Genomic DNA, 21,522 nt, shown 5'->3' with positions numbered 1-21,522 from the left:
GGATAAACTGTGAGGGAACTGGGGTAAACAGACTAGACTGGACTCTGCTCAGTCCCATTTTTTATACCGTCAAATGCCATGTTTTAGAAAGGTTTTGAGGACAGCTGCTTTTCATGCCTCTTCTTGGGTGCATCATGCCGACTTTTCTTTGGAAATTCACTGTCCTTTATCTCCCCATCATCTCTTGTTCTCTACTTGATTATGTGAATCCTGAAGACAATCTGGATATACCAGCGATCGCTAAATATTTCAACACCAAAGGAAGGTACGAGGAGGTGAACCCGCACCTCATAGAGGACATACTGTATGTAAACAGATCTATGTTGCAGCCTCCATCTGAGCAATGTCAAGAGATTCATCTGACCGCGATCATAAGACATGGCACCAGGTACCCAACGCCCAAAAACATCAAGGAGATGCAGCAGCTCTACAACATTGTCCTACACAATGCCTCAGGCGAAGAGAGCTGGTTGCGTGAGATCCAGACCCAGTGGAGGATGTGGTACACTGAGGACATGGACGGCAGGCTGGTGCAGAAAGGTGTGAACGATCACAAGCATCTGGCCGTCAGGCTGTCAAAGCTGTTCCCCTCACTGATCTCTGAGGAGAAGCTCCGAGGTGGATTCATCAAGTTCATAACCAGCTCAAAGCACAGGTGTGTCAACAGCACTCTGTCCTTCAAGGCAGGACTGACTGAGCTGTGGGCTATCACAGGTATGACCATCATCACAACATATACATCATCATCACCACTTACATGTTTCATTATAACCTGTCCCTTTGTCTCTACCCAGATCAGCAGTTTGACCACGCAGAGAATGATGCTCTCATGAGGTTTTTTGACAAGTGCACCAGGTTTGTGCAGGAAGTGGATAATAACGCCTCAGCAGTATCAGAGGTGGACAAGTTCAAGCAGGGACCAGAGATGAGGAGGGTCACGGAGAAGATCGCAGACCATCTCAGAGTCCCGCACAGTCTCATCACACACGGTCAGATCTGCAGAAACACTGCCTGTTTATGCTGTTGAATGTGTTGTGCGCATATACCTTTATGATCACTCCAGAGGATACATGCTCTCAGGGGTCCTACACTCTGGGCTTCCTGAGTGACTCAAGACTGTAAATTAGGGATGCACAATACTGATGCTACATGCTATTGCTGCTACATGAAGTCTCTCCTGTAATGGATTTAACTCCTAAAACCCTGTGTCCTCATGGACATCACATTTTAGGTTTACCGGACCTTATACTTCATTCTACTTGACTTAGACCTGTTGTCCTCGTCAGTGGATCCTTTTTTGTGCCACCTAGTGGTAGTAAGAGCACAACACACTAATCCATGGTAAAATAAGATGGCAGCCATCCCTGCCAAGTCAGTCTGCAGCCGATCCCGACACAAAAGAGGACAAGGTCCAAAACCTGATCACATTTTATGGTTGAAATTTACGGAAGCGTATTGCATTCACTTGACAAATAAAAAAAAATCTGTTTAATTGAGTAATTTTTTCTGTTTTTCGGAGTAATTGTTTTATTCTTCTGTTTTTCGGTGTAATTTTTTCTGTTTTTCGTGGTAATTTTTTTGTTTTGTTTTTCAGGTTAATTTTTTCTGTTTTTCTGAGTATTTTTTTCTGAGTTAAGAGAGCAATAGAACAACAGACGCTTTCACTCCCATATGTGTCCAACTGATTCTGGAGAAACACTGTAGTGTCCAGCAGATCTGAATGGGCTTTTCATCTGAACAACCGCAAAGTCTTAAGGTGCCTGCGCAAAGTCGACAAACTAATGATAACACCATCTATATGACTTAAAGACAAGAGTATCTCCCAGTGTCTCAAACCCAAAACAAAGTAAAACTAGATTAAACTAAACAAGTGGGTCATGTTTGCTTCCATTATATCGAGCTCTCAAGAAAGGAATGAAAACGTCTGTTGTTCTATTGCTCTCTTAACTCAGAAAAAAATACTCAGAAAAACAGAAAAAATTGCCCCGGAAAACAAACAAAAAAAATACACCGAAAAACAGAAAAATAAAAAAATTACTCCGAAAAACAGAAAAAATTACTCAATAAAACATTGTTTGTTTGTTTTTTTGCCAAGTGAATGCAATACACTTCTGTAGAAACTTGTTTATTTATGATTAATAATGTTTGTAGTTTGATACGGCAACACATTTGACCAATTTTAGCAACAGCAAGCTAACAAGCTAGGACGCTGTTAATTAGAAAGTACTAGTTTGAAGACAGACAGACATTTTATTGTTGTCTGGGTTTAGGACACTGAGACTTAATTACTGTTGACAATGTTTAATTTTCTATAATTATTGGGTCCTATTGATCCTAAATAGCTAGGATAAATTAAAAATGCATACCAAACAAAAGTTCAGGTCTCAGGAGGGTGTTGTGACGGCCCACTGGCAGATGCAGACATAAAATACATCACTTTTAATTTGTTCACTAGCCGAGTAAGATCGTTTCTTTAACTTAGGTTAGCCTAAACTTGGGCAAATTTCACCTTTTTTACTAATTAAAGTCACATTAGAATTTAGAATTTATTTCAGTCTGCAAATAGAAAAGAGAACATCATGTATTAATCTACAAATTCATGTAAATAAAGTCACAGCCTCTCACAGAAAATGGCAGATATTTTAATAGTACAGTGCTGAACATTACAGTAAAGTAATTTAACATAACTTAGACACTTCTGCAGTCCGAAAAAGGTGTAGGCTCCTTTAACAACACATGATATGTAGCAATCAATGAAAGCATCATCTTATCAGCCTGTCATATCAGCAGCAATGTTTGGGAGGATGCTTATATTTAATTTAATTTAATCATGAAAAGAGTAAGCCTGTAAAATTTCAAACAGAATTGAATCTGTGTTGCAGAAACAGACTATAGACCCAGCTTATACTGATTAGCTACTACATATTAGCAATTATTTGTAAGGTTGAAGACACAAAACTATACAGATGTCAGTGCGCAGAACACCTCAGTGATCATGTTTCACACTGGGTGGAGCTGTTTACTAATTTGGAAGTGCTGAGGTCTCTGCACCAGTTTGTAGCGAGCCTTGTCACTCATGGCCTTGAGTTAATATCCTGTCTACATGCTTCAAGATCAAGGCAAACTACTCTCTGTAGTGTCTGTGTAGTTCTCGCTAGTTGATTTTGACAGGATGTCAGTTTTTTGGCATCTCAAATTTCCTGCATATTTTCACCACTGAACATGTTATACCAACCTCCCTCCTGCAGATTTGACTGAGGCTGCATTTTACCTGTGTGCTTATGAATTTGCAATCAAAGCAGTGAACTCGCCCTGGTGTCGGCTCTTCGATGAGGACGATGCAAAGGTAGGGGCAATTAGTGGTCAACTATGTAGATTTAATGTGGTAGCAGCAACTGTTTTATTTGATTTTGGAGGCTCTGTTCTAGTCAAGTGTTCCAGTCTCAGTGAGCCAGCATGCACAATACCAGGACCCTGAAACTGAAGCAGTTAAATGGAATTCAGCCATCATCAGTTTTTCACACCTGTGCTTTCTCGACTGCAGCATCTCAAAATGTGCATTAGACACTGCTGCAAAAATGTCCGTACTCTGCAACTTTGGCAGCAAATGTATGTACTATTTCACCATTACAGGTCCGCTTATATATAGAGCTCTTCATCACTAAGTGTAGAACAGGATGTTTTCCCACATAAGCCAGTAAATGTTTAAATTTATCACAAGCGAGTCTCTCAGGACTTTACAGAGGGGAAAAAGAAACACAGACGTGATGAAAAAAGCAGAACTTATATTGGACACAGGATTATGTTCTGGGTTTATGGTCAGAAAGACACTTCAGCTGATCTGTCAGGCACTTTGGGCCGATCAGAGGAGCACTTGGGTCAAGCTGGGGCACAGAACCGACTATTGAATCCAACACAAACAGGACAAAGCAAACAAACAGCCATGTGTTATCTAGGTCAGAGGTACACAGCACCCGCAGCATTTGACGATATCATTCAGATATTCTATTGCTGCTTTGTAAGGAGTATAAACAAAAGTCACAATGCCTTACCTTTTCTGAGCCCTGTGACAGTCTGGTGACCTCTCCAGTGTGTGCCTGCCTCTCTCTCCCAATGTCAGCTGGGCTCAGCTCCAGCGCCCCCACAACCTTTTATAAGCTGTTTGGATGGATGGATAGATGCATGACCTCCTCTGTTTGGGCACACCGTTCATTCATTCAGAAAGTTTTGTGTCTTGTGTTACAGGCTGATCTAACACTCAGGAAGCCAGAAACATTACCTCACAGATTGCTATTTTGGGAAAATGTTCTTTTCAAAGTCTTTAAAGGCCACCCACGAACAGGCTTCCTTTGAACTATCTGCACCAACAGGTTTTGGAGTATGCAAGTGACCTGAGGGAATTCTGGAAAAGGGGTTACGGTCACGATATCAACAGCAAGTCGAGCTGCATTCTCTTCCACGATGTGTTTAAACGACTCAACAAGGCAGCCGCAGAGAATAAGTAAGTAGCCTTTAAATGACCTGCGATCCGTATAGCACGGATGCAGGTTATACTTGCTTGATGAAAATGTTCAGTGGAATGAAAAGAATGATGATGTAATCCCCAGTATCATTGGTTTTATCTGCTTGTGCCTCAATCTTGGTTGCTTTGCTGTTGTCAAAGGTTCTGTGTCCTATCCCTTAAAGTTTAAAATGTGTCCTTAAATGCATATAAGCAGTGGTTTATAAACAACCCAGACATTACTTGATACAGGTTGCATTCTGCTGCTATGTGACAAGAGTTTTCTCTTCTCTTGTGTCCTATTTACAGCTCTGTCTATGTCACATGTTAAATTCTGAGCCCCATTTTTCATGCATGTCAGGTCAGGCCAGCAGGTGACCGAAGCCGTGACAGTCCAGGTTGGCCACGCAGACACCCTCCTGCCACTGCTCACCCTCCTGGGCTTCTTCAAGGACAGCGATGCCCTAAACTCCACCAACTACGCCACACAGGCCCAACGCTCCTTCCGCACCAGCCACATGTTACCCTATGCAGCTAACTTACTCATGGTGCTGTACGACTGCGGGGGAGGCGACCTGAGACTGCAGCTGCTGCTCAACGAAAAGCCTGTGACTTTCCCCGGTTTGACTGGCCAGCGGGGCTCCATGCCGCTCTATCAGGACATCAGAGATCACTACAGGGAGCTGCTCCAAGGATGTGACTTTGAGACTGAGTGTCAGCTGGTAAAGAGTCCTGCGTAAGTTTAGGCAGACAGGGTAGATTCTGGAAAAGAGTGCATTATAGTGGCTTTATTTTATTTTATTTGCTAAACAGAATAAACAGAATGCTTCTGCCATGAACATGAATTTGCAGTTTTTTAGATGTTCTGCTTTGGAAATTTCACTTTGTTGCTTGTTTTTCTCCCCTGACATGTATATGGAAGTCCTGACAGGCAAGTGTGGGAGAAAAATATGGTGAAACATTTACTATATATTTTTGCCTTCTGTGTTTTACGGCTTACAAACCGGTGAAAAAAAAAGGTTTGCCAGGATTATGTTTCAATGTGGCTCTTAGTCAGTGAAAATGTGGGGGGGGATGCGTGTGTTTTTATTTATTTATTTTATGGTCAGGTCATTTGTTGTTTTCACACTCATTTCTACATAGGAATTGAAGCATGTATGTTTTCGTCCAGGTGAAAGACTTGACAGCTACAAAACTTGCGAACGCACAATACTGTTTATAGGGACTAGAGAAATTTCAAAAGAACTCACATGGAAGGAAACACGTAAATCATATCATATCATACATATTTAGAAGTGTAGTGGTACCCTTCAGCCTCTTGTGGCTGAAATAATCCCCCTGACAGAGGTCCAGGCGAGACCCTGAATTTCCCCAAATCCTAGAAACGCCCCTGTGTGCACCTGGCCTTTGTGGATCTGTTGCAACTGGCCCCTGACCTCCTTTCATTCTGCAAAAGTGGCCCCTGGGCAAAGCAAAATGAGTATCCCCAGCCTTCAGTTTAAAAAAAAAGAAAAGTTACCAGTTGCAGTATTAAAGTAATGATCATATCCATGCATCCATAATATAAAACTTCAATTAAACGCCTGGCCTCTTTTACTAGCCTGGTGTAGCTACACATTTTGACATATAAACATCTGTCTCAATTAAACGGTTGCCAAGCACTTCAAATTTTTCTTGAGATGTATAAAAGCAGGTTGTTGGCTACCTCAGATTATGTGTCCATTCCTCCATTACCCTGTAAGTTATTCATATTTCTTCAAAATCAAAATAATCAAAAGAGGTTTTTCATAAAAATGAATCCGGTGTGAGTATTGTATAAAGTGGCATTGTGTCTGTATGCAGGGGCCCGTAATCCTCGAGTGCTGTAACTGTATGTCTGTCTGATACGCTGTCTGTCAGAGCTAGATCCAATGAATGATTCATACTTGATATATTTGAATATTCATACTGGTTTAAATGAACAGTTTGATTGTATTTCCTGAACTTTGCCGAGCTACAGTTTCCTGTGAAAGGAATTAGAGGCCTGTCCCAAGTATAGGCCTGTTGATTTCATTGGTTTAAGCAAATAATAGCCGGGGCCAAGTAATATAAATTATTCTAAAATAGGCCATGTTGCATAAAGACATCATCATCCACTGGAAATTATTACCAAAAGTCTAGTCTGCAGACTGCAGTTTTAAATGTTAATAAGCTGATAAATGCATTCTGGATTTTGAGCTCTTCAAACATTAGCCTACTGACTAATGTACACGCAGTCATGTGATTAAAAGTGGTCAATGTCCATTATGGTCTGTTGAGCAAGCTCCGTTAGGACAGGCTCTGTGTAACGGATTGGCTGTACAGTCCCACGTATGGATGACGTCACTCAGTTTTGGAGTCCGGTCGGTGGGGGTGCACACGGCCAAACAAACAAGCCATTTGTCTGCATCATGCCGATCAGATTTTGGAAAATCATAGCTGTTCATTTCGCCATCACAGCTGGATTTGGCTGCTGTTTCCGCAACGATGTGACGCCTGATGATTTCAACCCGAACATACCAGCGATCGCCAAATACTTCAGCACCAAAGGGAGGTACGAGGAAGTGAACCCGCACCTCATAGAGGACATACTGGCTGTAAACAGATCTATGCTGCAGCCTCCGTCTGAGCAATGTCACGAGATCCATCTGACCGCGATCGTAAGACACGGCACCAGGTACCCGACCAGCAAGAACGTGAAGAAGATGCGGAAGCTGTACGAGCTGGTGAAGAGCCGCGCGTCTGGCAAACAGAGCTGGCTGCGTGAGATCCAGACCCAGTGGAGGATGTGGTACACTGACGACATGGACGGCAGGCTGGTGCAGAAAGGTGTGAACGATCACAAGCATCTGGCCGTCAGGCTGTCAAAGTTGTTCCCCTCACTGATCTCTGAGGAGAAGCTCCGAGGTGGATTCATCAAGTTCATAACCAGCTCAAAGCACAGGTGTGTCAACAGCACTCTGTCCTTCAAGGCAGGACTGACTGAGCTGTGGGCTATCACAGGTATGACCATCATCACAACATATACATCATCATCACCACTTACATGTTTCATTATAACCTGTCCCTTTGTCTCTACCCAGATCAGCAGTTTGACCACGCAGAGAATGATGCTCTCATGAGGTTTTTTGACAAGTGCACCAGGTTTGTGCAGGAAGTCGACAATAACCCCACAGCTCTGTCAGAGGTGGACAAGTTCAAGCAGGGACCAGAGATGAGGAGGGTCACGGAGAAGATCGCAGACCGTCTCAGAGTCCCCTACAACAACATCACAGATGGTCAGTGGTGGTTGAACTGTTTAAAAATCTTATTACAACATTATAAAAATGATCCTATACAAGCCCTGCGTCCAGTATCTGACTTACAGGTAAAGTACCTAAGTGTGTTCCAGAGGTCGACCGATAGCGGATTTTTTTAATGGCCGATATATTAACAATAGTTTGGAGCAGGAAAATAGTCGATCAATCGGCCAATAACACCTGACAGCTGTCCCCTCTGACAAAGTCACATTCTATATCGCCCGAAAAATTCAGGGATAAGGAGGCGATCACACCTTCAAGGAGAGCTAGAAATGAGACACCAGTAAAACAACTGATACCCTATGATACGGCGCGTCTGACTGGTTTTCAAGCATTTTTTATGACGAGCGTCTTTCTGCCGTCTTTTTAGACACGCGTTGGTAGACGCTGAAAGTTTAAATAATCTCAGCTTTTGGGCTTCAGGCACCAGTAGCACCATAAGGGGGTGATCAAACAGAAATGAGACGCTAGAGACGCGGACGCTTCAAAGACGCTTGAAATGCTGGAAGCGCTTATTCAATGCACACTATCTACCGGCGTCTGACGCTCAATAAAGTTGAAAATATTTTAACTTTTCAGTGTCTACGCGCGTCTAGAAACGTGCGTCAAAAAAGAAGTGTCTACAAAAACGCGCGTCTAAAAAGACGCTGGAAAAACGCCCGTTTAAAAAAACACTTGAATGCCGGTCAGACGCGCCGTATCATAGGAAAACAATGGTTTTACTGGCGTCCTGTTTCTTGTGTTTCATCTCGGTGTGATTGCTTCCTCACTCGGTCTTGGGTCCATTTTCAATGTTTTGATCGCCTGGTTGCGCACGCACTCCTGTTTCACAGGCGCTCCTCGTCAGGAGCGCTCCTTGAAAGGGCATTTCAGGCATTTCAAGCATCTTTGAAGCTTCTGCGTTTGTAGCGCCACCTGTAGGTGTGATCGGCCCCTAAAAGTAGGGCAACGGCAAGTGCCCTCCTCCGTTTTGGGTCCATTTTCAATGTTTTGATCGCCCAGTTGCGCACGTACCCCTGCTCCACAGGCGCTCCTCATAAGGAGCGCTCATTGAAAGGGCATTTCAGGCATTTCAAGCGTCTATGAAGAGTCTGCGTTTGTAGCGCCACCTGTAGGTGTGATCGCCCCCTAATTGCTTTCTGAGAAAATTACAAATGATGTACGGTGGGAAACCAGATTGAAAGTTTGCTGTGCATTTATGGCTGGAGCACACTGAGTGCTGGTCCATCCTGGTCTCGAAGTTATTATGAGTTAATAGTCATTTGGATTATCAGAAATTCATTCTACACACATTATTAGTGCTAGGCTTGCTACTTAATTCTAGCGAAACTCTACTGACCATAACTGCTAGCAAAACAGAGAAAGCACATAATGCTATCCTATAACTAATGCTATTCTATATAATGCCTCTAATAAAGAGGTAAAGCTGTCCTACATAAGTTAACTTTGATTTAAATCATACACATTCATGCTTCAGGCTTATGGCCGTACTCACGTGACCAATGGAGGTTACAGCTATCAGCCACTATCTGAGCCCTGTTCTGCCATTAACAATAGCTTATACAAAGTCCCATCGGCGCTGATGAATCAGCCAAACTGATGAATCGGTCGACCTCTAGTGTGTTCTACCAAATATAGAGTAACTGTGGTATTTTTTAACTTAGATCATAGTTTCCTCTGTTCTTTGTGTCTAATGCTGCGTTCACATGAAATCAGGCAGACAGTAGACAAGTGATACTTAACTTCCAGTCTGTGGGCCAAATTTGGCCCCCAATATGCATCAGAGTGGCCCCCCAACCTTTTTTTAATTCACAATTAAAAAAGCCTGATAGGTGATCCATTTAGCAGCATATAAATATGTACACATGCACGAACACACTCACATATTCATGCCATAGTGCATAAAAAGGCATCAAAATAGAGTTTCTTTATCAAAACAGTGCCAGGAGAGGAGCCCCCGAAACCCCCAGCAGAGGTCTGATCTAAACCCTGAACGTCCTCAATGCAAGTTGAGAATCCCTGCAGTAGAAGGCAAAAAGAAAACGGGAAAAACAAACAGTACGACAAGCACAGTAAAAGCTGACTTTTTATTTTGTACTTATGTGATACCCTGATAATTTCTTAAAGGCCCACTGAGTAGGATTTAGGGTGATGTATAGTTTGAAATGGAATATCATAAGTAAGTTGTCTTTATTGTATAATCACCTGAAAATAAGAATCACTGTGTTTTCATTACCTTAGAATGAGCCATTATATAGATACCCATTGGACCTGCTCTCTGCGTACATCTATATAGGGAGCAGGTCCCTTTTCCAGAGAGATCACATTTTGCACCGCCATGTTTCCACAGGAGCACATAACAGGCAAACCAGACACTGGCTCTAGATGGGGCTATTCGTATTTTCACGTCAGCCACTGTAGTTAGCAGCAATCACGTTGAAAAAATGTTCAGTGTTTGTACTGGCTTTAATCACTTGTTTCATTTGTTTTGGAGAGGGAGAGATTTCGGCATATAATTTGGCTTCTCAGAGAATCTCTTGAACAGTGAACACTGAAGGAATCCAAAGCAGGAGTTCATTCTTGGTGCACAGGAGAAGTTTCAGCTGGTTGCAGTCTGCCACTAAATCCCACACACTGCTCTTTTAAATGAATTCATTCATTCATTTTCCGTAACCGCTTATCCTGTGGGGGGGTCACGGGGGGCTGGAGCCTATCCCAGTTGACATTGGGCGAGATGTGGAGTACACTCTGGACAGGTCGCCAGACTATTACAGGGCTGACACATAGAGACAGACAACCAGTCATGCTCACATTCACATCTACGGCCAGTTTAGAGTCACCAGTTAACCTGCATGTCTCTGGACTGTGGGAGGAAGCTGGAGTCCCCGGAGAAAACCCGGAGAGAACATACAAGGGCTCCCCCACCCCAAGGACTGAACTCCATACCCTGGGTTAAAACCAGGACCCCTCTTTGCTGTGAGGCAACAATGCTAACCACTGTGCCGCTGCTTTTAAATGAATGAATAAGATTGAATATGGGTCCCAGGTCTGTTATTTACCCAAAAGAAGGGAGCTACTTCTGATTGGCAAGAGTTGTTTCGGTCCTAGTCAAATGTATTTTTCCTATATGTCCTATTTTTAGAGCACAATACATGGTGGCTTTTTATTTTACTCTTTTGTAGCATCCTAATAATTTCATAAGAGATTTTCTGGGGGAAAAAATATGTAGAGACAAAGTTCTGGCGTATTTGAGTTCATACAGAATTGATGATTTTCAGAGATTTTTCCTTAAAAACTTCCCCATTTAAATCCATAATTATGAATTTATTGATCGAAAACTTTACATTTCATAAATGCTGAACTGTATGCACAATGCACTGCAAATAAGTGTCCCATTCAAACACTGTCTCCATTTCCCCAATAATTTGTACCAAATTACATAATACTTTCCAGGAACCTCCCCAATGATTTCACAAATACATCACTTCCTTTCCAGTAAATTCTAAGAAACTTTGGGCCCCTCTGAAATAAAGCATTTGTTAGAGTCTAAAAACCGACTCAAATGTGTCTAAGGTCGAAACTCAACAATGGACAGTCACTAAAGCAGAGGTAGAGTTGTCAGTATTGAGGAAGACTGTGTCATCCCATTGGTTATATTTCACAGTGGGCTTTTGCACAGTAGGTGGAGCTGTTTTCTAATTTGAAAGTATTGAAGCTTCAATAGACGGCACTGCAGCCAGTACTGACTTTATGTGTGGCCTTATTGAAACCCCACTGGCCACAAACTGGTGCAGTATTTAAACAACACATAGCATGACGTTCAGGTTAAAGCAGGTCAGTGCTTTTGATTGCGTTTGTTTAAATGGCTGCCTCACTTTCTCCTGCAGATATGGCCGAAGCTGCATTTTACCTGTGTGCTTATGAGTTTGCCATCAAGACTGTGAACTCGCCCTGGTGTAAACTCTTCGATGAGGTCGATGCACAGGTAAGAGCCTCGGCTACTTAATGATTGTAGATTTATTGAGCCAGTGTGGAGGCAAGTAGGAAGGATGCTATCATGGAGAAGGGAGAAGAGGATTGTGGGTCAGTCACCTGATGTAACCTCTTAATCATTTTTCACAGAGGACTGGGCTGTGTTAAGTTTATTTATTTACAGGCCTTTTTTTTTTTTTAAATCTCAGCGATGTCGTTTTTCTTGGTTTACAAGATTTTTGCTGAAATTTATTACAAGCAAGTTTGCAAGAAACAAAAGAAAGGAACACAATGGAAAAATAACAAGGTTTAAACACTACAGTTGGTAACTTTTATTAAAATAAGTTTTGTCATATTTGCTGATATTGTCATTATATTCTTAAAGACATACATGAGACAGATAATCTGTAAAAAAAAATCATGTCCCTCCTCTTCCTGCTGTTACTAAATGCATTTACCAACATGTTTTATCTATTCGTTTGAACCTGAATTTAAAAGCCTGCTGCAAATTGACTTCTGCTAGACACCCATTGTAATAATAATAATAATAATAATAATAATATAGTTTTATTTGTATAACACTTATCTAAACACTGTGGTACTCAAAGTGCATGAAAATAACACAACAATAATCCAATGTTGAAAAAAATGTTAATGGCTGAGCAGAATCCTGTGTACAGAGGCAAAAAATAGGAAATAAAACAAAACAGCAAGTCAAACAATAAAAATTATGCGTTAAAAGAGAAAGCTTTCCTATGAAAATACATTTCATGCAATGATTTTAAAATGGATAATGTACTAGTCAGCCTGATCTCCTCAGGCAGAGAATTCCAGGGCCTCAGGGCCTAAATGGCGAAAGCCCGGTCACCTTTAGTTACCAGCCCTGATCTAGGGACAACTAGTGAGGGCAGGCCCAAGGATCTCAGGTCTTGACTTGGAGCACAGGTAGTCCGAAGCTCAGCTATATAACTGCGGGCTAAACCATGTTGAGCTTTAAAAGTTATTAAAAGAGTCTTAAAATTAATTCTGAAGCTAACTGGTAACCACTACTACTACTACTACAATACTATTGGACCAATCAGCCTAATATTTTGTGTGCCCATTCATGACCATTTGCTCAGGGACCTCTTGTGGTTGGGGTGATTTACAATTGTTGAAAAACTCTTAACCGACCGTTAGAGGCCACAAGTTTTCCGTAAAACGTCTCCACTAAAAACAACAAGCCGTACTGCCTGTTGCAGGCCATATTTTGGGTTTTGCCATGGTTCAAAAACTGGCATCCATAGGAAAGTTTGGTCTCATCTTACCAAAGCGTCTGCCGGATAATTCCATACCCGTTATATTATGATGTACCACAGTTAGGCACGTTATGAGATGAATCAGTCCCCGTTTTTGTTATCTTCACCGCCATCTTGACTGTTAAGGAGCTAGGATGGACAAATCCACTGGACTCCGTGATCCAGCTGCGACCCAGTTTGGTTCTGTCCTTCACACAGCGTCATACTACTTCAGGAGCATTTCAGAAGCAGAGCATTTTGCATGCCCGGTTTTGTTGATGTGGTCTTTTTTCCTTGATACTTGTGCGTTACCATGAGTAAGTAGGCTACGTAGTCAAACAGTTTATTTTTTGGTCTATTTTAATGGTGTTTATTGTTGTTATTTCATACTATGTTGCGCTGCAGACTACAGACAAAGTCAGTTCTGTTTAAAGTCCAATTATGCTGCAGCTCCATCAAAAATAGACATGGTACACATTTTCCATAGGTTCTAGGATCTTCTAAAATGCGTCTGCTGGAATTAAAAGAACAGTCTAGAGTGGCTGCAATCAGATCAGGCAACCACTTGGCCATGATGGAGATCTGTGCTCTACTGTGTGCACTTCTATAGCTGGATCTTTACCGTCTCTGTTGAATAAACAAACAAAATGCAGTAAATAAAGTGGGAAGAAGGTCAAGTTAGACAAAGACTCCTGCCGTATCTACTACTTTTTTCTTTTAAAAGAAAGGGTTTAAGTCATGCTTTCCATGCTTTGCCACATATCCATTCTTTGAGAGGCTTTTTGGCATTATCCATGTCACAAAGAGTGTTTTGTGTCTTGTGTTACAAGCTGACCTAAAACTCAGGAAGCCTGAAATGTTACCTTGCATAACAAGAGACTAAACAGATTGCTATCTTCTTCACTCATCACACAAAGCCCACCCCCTTCATCCAGACTGGCAATGATTTGTCCTGTGTGGTCCAACAGGTTATGGAGTATGCCAATGATCTGAAGCAATTCTGGAAAAGAGCCTATGGTTATGATATTAACAGCAAGTCGAGCTGCATTCTCTTCCATGACGTGTTTAGTCGACTGGACCAAGCAGCCAGCGAGAACAAGTGAGTAAATGCCCCTCATGACAAAAAGGTGAAAGGTGCTGTTGCTCTGTGATTTTGTCAATTTAACAAATCCAGTGAAAAGACAAAAAACATTAATTCTTCTCTCAGTTCTTCACAACATCCAGACCCTGCGTTAAGCTCTCAGCCCCGAGAACATTCATTCGAAAGATGTAAAACTTGCAGGGGGACTATTGGCAGCTGTGGATGAATACACATTTGGTGCTCAAAAAGTATATAGAGACAGGACGGTGTATATGAAATGGACTCAAAATAAACTACAGTGCCCATATTCTTTGGAATAACAGAAGATGTCTGATGAATGGCGGTCTACACAATAAGCTATATCATGCACTGGATACACAGACAATACATGTTAGTAGGATCAGGTTATTATTGGCTCCTGTCTATTCATGGGATTTGTTGATAATAAGAAAAACATAGTATATAAACAGCCTTTTCCTTTAAATCACTGCATGGTGGGACACTGAGTAACAGAATAATACGCTGCATGTGTTCAGGGTCATCCACACCAAATAATAACCATAACTATAACAATGTGAGCATCCACACCAATGAACGCTAACGTTCTGTGAATAGTGGCGTCAAGCAAGCGTTTTGTGCTTCAGCTGCAAAAGTGATCCCAACAAAATTTTTCACCACTGTCATTTAAATTGTGGTGTGGACATCGCCATCCAATTGAGTAAGGATGATTTTTAAAACACCACATTTGTAGTTATTCTTATAGTTATCGTTCTTCGTGTGGTCGAACCTTTACTCAATGGCAACCCTTTTAATGTTTAATCTTTAGAGGTAATAGTAACGTGCATTATTACAGCAATTGCTTTTTGACTAGTTAGAATACCAAGCTAGCTTATTCTTAACATTATGGTGACTTATAACAACTCTAGTTAAAGACATCTCCAATTCATTTTCTTACGAGTGGATGTTCTTTTCTTTTAAGGATTTTTTTTTTTTTTTTGGCCTAAGTATGACAGGACAGCGGCATGGTGGTGCAGTGGTTAGCATTGTCGCCTCAAAGCAAGAGGGTTCCTGGTCCGAACCCAGCATGGGGGGTTCAGATCCTTGGGTGGAGTAGCCCTTCTGTGCAGAGTTTGCATGTTCTCTCCATGTCAGCATGGGTTTTCTCTGGGTACTCCGGCTTCCTCCCACAGTCCAAAGACATGCAGGTTAATTGGTGACTCTAAATTGTCCGTAGGTGTGAATGTGAGTGTGAATGGTTGTCTGTCTCTATGTGTCAGCCCTGTGATAGTCTGGCGACCTGTCCAGGGTGTACCCTGCCTCTCAACCAGTGTCAGCTGGGATATGCTCCAGCCCCCCCCCCCCCCGCCCCCCCCGCGACCTTCAACAGGATGAGCGGTTGTGGGAAATGAATGAATGAACTAAAGACAGAACAAATATAGTGTGATGGCGGAAGAGAGAGTGGGGATTGTTATCAGTTTGTGTAAATCAGTTTAGTCTAAATGTGATTTCTACATGTGAACATATATTATGAGCATGCCAAAATTGTTTTATAGATATCCTAAATTAACATTTTGAAATGTCAGAATTACATTTTGACATATCGAAATGTAATTTTCACAAGTGAAAACTAAATCCCTACGAGTCAGCCCCATTGATTAAATGCTAAAAGGGACTGCGTAATAGCAGACTAAGTCTTATCAAGTAATTAATCAATTATTCCCACACTTAATCTTCTATTTAGTCTACAAAATGTCAGAAAATTGTTTTTAAAATGCCAAAAGCTGAATGTGATGTTGTAAAATGTCATGATAGTTTGAAACCCACAGATGTTAAGTTAATGATAAAAACACAAATCCTCATATTTGCAAAGCTGGAGCTAGAGAGTGTTTTTGCTTAATAAAAAGTCTTTAAAGATTAATCAATCATGAAAAATTTCTGGCGATCAACTAACTGATTAATCAACTAATCATTTCAGCATTAATATCTACGACATCTATTATTTGGGAGAAATTTCGGGCTGAATCGACTCTTGTGTGGATGTTTTTCAGACTTGCTCCTTGTAGTGAGAACTTGTCTGACTAATTTACTTTGACATTCCTTTACACTTTTGACAGAGCTCATTATGTGTTAGACCTGAAACTGATGTCATATATCCTGTATGTCAGGTCAGGCCAGCATGTGACGGAGGCCGTGACAGTCCAGGTCGGCCATGCAGAGACCCTCCTGCCACTGCTCACCCTCCTGGGCTTCTTCAAGGACAGCGATGCCCTGAGCTCTACCAACTACGCCACACAGGCCCAACGCTCCTTCCGCACCAGCCACATGTTACCCTATGCAGCTAACTTACTCATGGTGCTGTACGACTGCGGGGGAGGCGACCTGAGACTGCAGCCGCTGCTCAATGAGAAGCCTGTGACTTTCCCCGGTTTGACTGGCCAGCGGGGCTCCATGCCGCTCTATCAGGACGTCAGAGATCACTACAGGGAGCTGCTCCAAGGATGTGACTTTGAGACTGAGTGTCAGCTGTTCAAAAGTCCCGCACAAGTTTGAGCAGACAGGGAAGTAACTGGAAAAGAGCATTATAGTGGCTTTATAGTGTTTATTTGCAAAACAGAGTTTTAATTATGATCCTAATAGGAGCATCTTAGTCTGAATGCCTCATGTAAACCATGAACACATCACTGTTTGGCCTGGCCAAATGAGGAATTTCAAATCCACCTGTACCATCACAGTATTACCACTGAGATGCTGCTTATTTTTGAAAGGTTTCTTTCCAGGAATAAAAGAATCTATTTTTGCAGTGTAAACATTTTATAACGCTTTAACCCAAATCTGTTACCCTTGGTTTTAAAGAGCACACAAATCTGTGGTCATTGTGACGTGACAGTTGATGGTGTTTACAAGTCAGTTGATCTTCTAGTAAAATATATTTAACAGGGCTTCTTCTGGACATTTTCCGGCCTCTCTGAAATCAGTGATACTTTGATTTAATTCAACTTTATTCAACTTCACTTAGCTTCTATGTCTATATCAGGTCATTAACAACAGCACATACTACCTTTAGGAGAACTCTAGTCCTTGTTAAGAGCCTTATCCTGGCTTTATTTGGGATATAATATAGAGCAGTGGTTCCCAACTGGTCCAACCAGGGTCCAGATTTCTCGTTACTCATCAGTTCAAGGTCCACACAGTTTAATTTATTCAGCGTCATACTTGCGTTTGGCCATGTGGTTGAGCTAGTTTTCTGTCTCTGCTGAGTATCTGTCAGTTACTCATTCACTCTACAGCAGGAACCGGCACTTAAAAAAGAAAGCACTGTGCCAGGAAATCACTGAACTCTAAAATAAAGTGTGTTTTTGACAAACTTGACACATTTGTGAATCATTTGTGGTCCATTCAGAATGGACCGTGACTCACCAGTTGGGAACCACTGATATACAGTAGAGGTTATTCATATCTCTGTATGATTTTAACATCATCCAGGTGTCTTCTACTGTAATAAGGCTCCCTTTATACAGAGCTAATAGGTTGTAAATAATGGCTATATTATTGGAAAAGTTAATCATTCATGACGTCTTTTTAGATCAGAGGCCATTAAAAAGAACAACATTTGGTTTTACAAGTTGTCCAAAATCTATTTATGAACATATTAATATTTAAAACTGCAGACTAGATGGATTGAAACAGATTATAAAGAGTGATTTATAAGAAAATGGTACCTTTTTGGTAATAATAATTTCCATAGAGACATGATGTTGGTGTGTCAGCAAGGCCTGGATACTGGAAACGTGACAAAATACAAGTAGTGGAAGTAAATGTAACAATACCACAGTGGAGAAGTACTCTGTTATAAGTAGAAACCCTGTATTCAAAACTTTACTTTACTGAATAAGTATTAAAATAAACTTAAAGCTAAAAAGTAAAGGTACTTGTTCAGCAGAAAATTTCCGTGTTATATATATCTTATTATTGGAATATAATTATTAATGCATTAATGTGTGAGCATCACTAATGTTGCAGCTGGTGAAAGTGGGGCCTGTTTGAACCACTTCATGCACTGCCAGGTGGTTTAATCCACACAAATACATCATAGTTCATTAGTTGATTGTGTTTTATAGCCTACTGATAATCTGACATATCTGGCAAAGTAGCTAAAACTAATTAAAGCCATCAAAATGAATGTAGAGGAGTAAAATATATAGCACTTGCCTTCAAACTGTAGCAGAGTAGAAGTATTAAGTACCATAAAATGGAATTACTCATGTGTTGCGCTCCCATGTTATCATGAATTGTGTATTTTATGAGAAAAATGAGAAGTTAGTGCATACCAAGGTTCTTGTCAGATGTGGAGGAAAGTCAGATTTGACCTCTGACAAATCCAAGATGGCCGACAGTCCACCAGGTCTAATGTGCAGTGGTCTAATTTGGAGCTAAACAGTGTGGAAACAAAATGTAGATGTCATTTCCAGTTAAACTGGGGATGCCCATTCATTTGGTTATACTTCTGAGATCGCCAGAGCCCAGTATATTTAAAAAAGACAATGGTGCTTAGACAAGAACTGGTAAAAATCTGGACTGGTTCATTTTTTTTATTAACAGGAGGTGTAGGGACAGGAAAGAGCCATTTAATTAGAACGCAACAATATAAGGCATTGAGGTTACTATTGACACTGTGTCATCACCCCGAGGCCATTTGTGTATTGTTAATTGCTCCAACTGAGATTGCTGCACACAATTTCAATGCTTCAACTATTCAAAATTATGTAACAATGGCGTGGATATGTAATTACCTTACACAGCTGTGGGTGGGGAATCGTTTTAGTATCAAATGCCGTAATCTGTTCATTTTAATAGTTGAAGAAATATAATAGTTGATCATAAATTGATGGCATATATACATTGCAGATTATGGCAGATCACACAAAGTTTTCCTCATTAGGTAATGTATGCGTGACTGCTGTTGGAGATTTTTTCCAGGTGCTTCCAGTGAAAGGAAAGCCGCTTGTTGACAGTGTTTGTTGACCGTGTAGGTGTTAACCTGCAGGGTAATTTTGAATTTGAATTTGTCTGATTAAAGATTATTTACAGGCAGATAAATGTTGTTTGCAGAGTTAATAAATAGATTGAGTAAACATTCAAGAGGAACGCCATCATAAGCAAATGCTGTAGATTTGTTGAGGAGGCCAAACAGGCATGGACACATCATCACATTTTACCCACGAATGCTCAAGTTAGTAATCTGGAGCAAGTTTTTAAAACATGTCCAGAATATGTAGAAATTGATGCTCAGAGTGTTTGACATACTAAAGTGTATAATACATGTTTAAGAGCACAGTACTAGAGCAAGCTACTTATCAACAGCGGCACTTGTATGCAACTGTATGTTACCTTGCCCTGAAAGAACGGTCCAGTTGACATTTAAATCCACCTGCTAGTTGCTCACAGACAATGATTTCTTAACAGGTTTTGCTTCAGTCTGGTAACCACAGAGATCTGTTTTTGTAAGGGACTGTTTGTTACTTATTAGGAGGGAGGGGGTGGTGCAAAAGGTGGAGACATGTTGAAGAATTGTCTAGGCACTCGGGAGGGTGCTTTTTATTTTGGCTTACAGGAGGGATACACAATTTGGCCTTAACTTGCCTTCCAGGTAATTGGACTTGTTTGAGTTTCTTGAGGCTTTTACAGTTGAACTATCATGTCTCAACCAAGAGGCTTCTTCAGTTCAAGAAACTCACGCAAGCTCCAGTTGCTCATGATAAAGCACTAAAGATTACCATGACCTGGATGACTCTGTTCAATCAAACTCAAGTTCATTTGCCCCCTGAGTGCGGTTCGTTTGGGCAGGTGTGAACACAGCAATTGCACTCAGGTGTGCACCAAAACAACCGGACTGAGACCTTCTTGAAGAGGTGGTCTTGGTCCGGTTACAGATGAACTCTGGGACAGTTTGTTTGTGGTGAGAACGTGTTCTGACCTCGATCTGAACCAACTGCAGTCACATGACACATTATTTGGGTTAAACATGAGCATGTTACAGTCCTGGAGGATTATTAATGTGCACCTCCTCCTGTACTGCCTTAATATGCACATTCAGCACATCCAATGCATCAAAACATTGTTTTCTAGTTGGAACCGCACCTCGTTTTCAAACTGTACGGTTTGACTAAAATGAACAATGACAGCAATATAGTCCACGATGAGCAGCGCTAAAATCAACCTGCATAGTTGTCCCTCCATTGTGACATTACAAAGTGTCACTTTTATCTTGCAAGTGATTTTTCCCGCATGGAAATTTTATCCAATCAAGAGCAGCTTTCTCGCAAAAGGCATTTGATCTGGTCAACTTGTAAATGCTGCCGTGAGAACATGAACCAACTCTAGGCAATTATGCAGCTTTGCAACTAAATAAGTCCCTGATTCAGACCAAAGGAAGACAACTCTAGGTCTGAAAGCAGCCTGAGAATCTTCACCAACATTTTGCCAAACAAAGCTACATATATGTGAATGTGCAATAGTTCTGAAACATGGAAATTACTACGAGAGCAATGTCGCTCACCTCTCCCATGAAGTACAACAGTAAAATGGGAGCGGTAAAGTGGGAGACACGCCTTTATAGGTGGGGTACCCCCAAAAGTGAATGTAGGGGTACAGAAACTGAGTATCAAATGTTCTACAAGTTGGCTATGTAGGCCTTAGCGTGTCAGGTAATAACAACTGAAACAAATATTTGTGTAATTAAATGCTTAATATTACAAATGTACATTTGACTTGTTACATATAATACTGAGATGTTTACAGTTGCGCAAGCCATGGAGATGTTGATGGACTCCGACTCTGACAACTCCTGATCGACATTCTGAATCTGATTTTGACGAAGAAGCAAACCAGTTTGGTGGGACGAAATGGGATCCCCATGACAGTAACAGTGACTTAGACTTACTTTATTCGTCCCAGAGGGAAATTCGTTTCCACTAACTGTACATTTACAGAGATCGATCACAAATATCACAGGCACAGACATATCACAGACATCACAAAACATCACGTTCATTTACAGAGGTGAACACTTTGAGTCAACAGGATCTCTTGTTCAGTGCAGCTATGGCTGCTGGGATCAGGTTTTCCTGAGTCGAGCTTTCCTAAATTTGAGTGTTCAGTACCTGCGCCCTGAGGGTAATGGGATGAGGTATTGGTTGAGCTATTGATTTTGCAAAGCGAGTAATGGACCTGTTATTTAACTCTGTGAGGTTGGGTGTTGGACAAGACAACCACAAAGGAGAGAGGGGCAACAGAACACTGTACGATCACTGTACATGGCAACGTGTTACGCTATACCTCAAAGAGAATATTATTTTCATTGCTATTATTCATTCA

General features: G+C 41.2%; 2 protein-coding genes across 4 annotated transcripts in view; both read left to right on the top strand.

Annotated features, from left to right (window-relative positions):
* Nucleotides 1–21,522, top strand: part of LOC125903271 (bifunctional 3'-phosphoadenosine 5'-phosphosulfate synthase 2-like) — a 275,592-nt gene that overhangs the window by 233,447 nt on the left and 20,623 nt on the right. The window lies entirely within an intron of this gene.
* Nucleotides 6–16,955, top strand: LOC125903274 (multiple inositol polyphosphate phosphatase 1-like). 3 transcript variants are annotated; one of them, XM_049600098.1, is made up of 5 exons: nucleotides 6–714; nucleotides 795–989; nucleotides 3,249–3,346; nucleotides 4,371–4,501; nucleotides 4,863–5,327. In XM_049600098.1, exons 1-5 carry the CDS (start codon nucleotides 114–116, stop codon nucleotides 5,239–5,241), a joined length of 1,404 nt encoding a protein of 467 aa, XP_049456055.1. In that variant the 5' UTR covers nucleotides 6–113; the 3' UTR covers nucleotides 5,242–5,327. The 3 variants fall into 3 exon arrangements, with proteins under 3 accessions (XP_049456055.1, XP_049456054.1, XP_049456053.1); XM_049600097.1 differs by lacking the exons at nucleotides 795–989; nucleotides 3,249–3,346; nucleotides 4,371–4,501; nucleotides 4,863–5,327 and adding exons at nucleotides 7,603–7,797; nucleotides 11,706–11,803; nucleotides 14,036–14,166; nucleotides 16,314–16,955 and having other exon boundaries at nucleotides 21–714; XM_049600096.1 differs by lacking the exons at nucleotides 6–714; nucleotides 795–989; nucleotides 3,249–3,346; nucleotides 4,371–4,501; nucleotides 4,863–5,327 and adding exons at nucleotides 6,826–7,522; nucleotides 7,603–7,797; nucleotides 11,706–11,803; nucleotides 14,036–14,166; nucleotides 16,314–16,955.

This window comes from Epinephelus fuscoguttatus, linkage group LG16, assembly GCF_011397635.1.
Source record: "Epinephelus fuscoguttatus linkage group LG16, E.fuscoguttatus.final_Chr_v1".
Classification (NCBI taxonomy): Eukaryota; Metazoa; Chordata; class Actinopteri; order Perciformes; family Serranidae; genus Epinephelus; species Epinephelus fuscoguttatus.
The sequence above is the reverse complement of the archived record's forward strand: the minus strand, read 5'-3'. Positions and strand labels throughout refer to the sequence as shown.

Excerpts from the sequence above, each read along its gene's own strand:
- LOC125903274 (XM_049600096.1), top strand. The coding sequence starts at position 6,853 with ATGGATGACGTCACTCAGTTTTGGAGTCCGGTCGGTGGGGGTGCACAC. Across the intron at positions 7,798-11,705 it reads CTACAACAACATCACAGATG|ATATGGCCGAAGCTGCATTT; the intron begins GTCAGTGGTGGT and ends TTTCTCCTGCAG. Across the intron at positions 11,804-14,035 it reads TCGATGAGGTCGATGCACAG|GTTATGGAGTATGCCAATGA; the intron begins GTAAGAGCCTCG and ends GTGGTCCAACAG.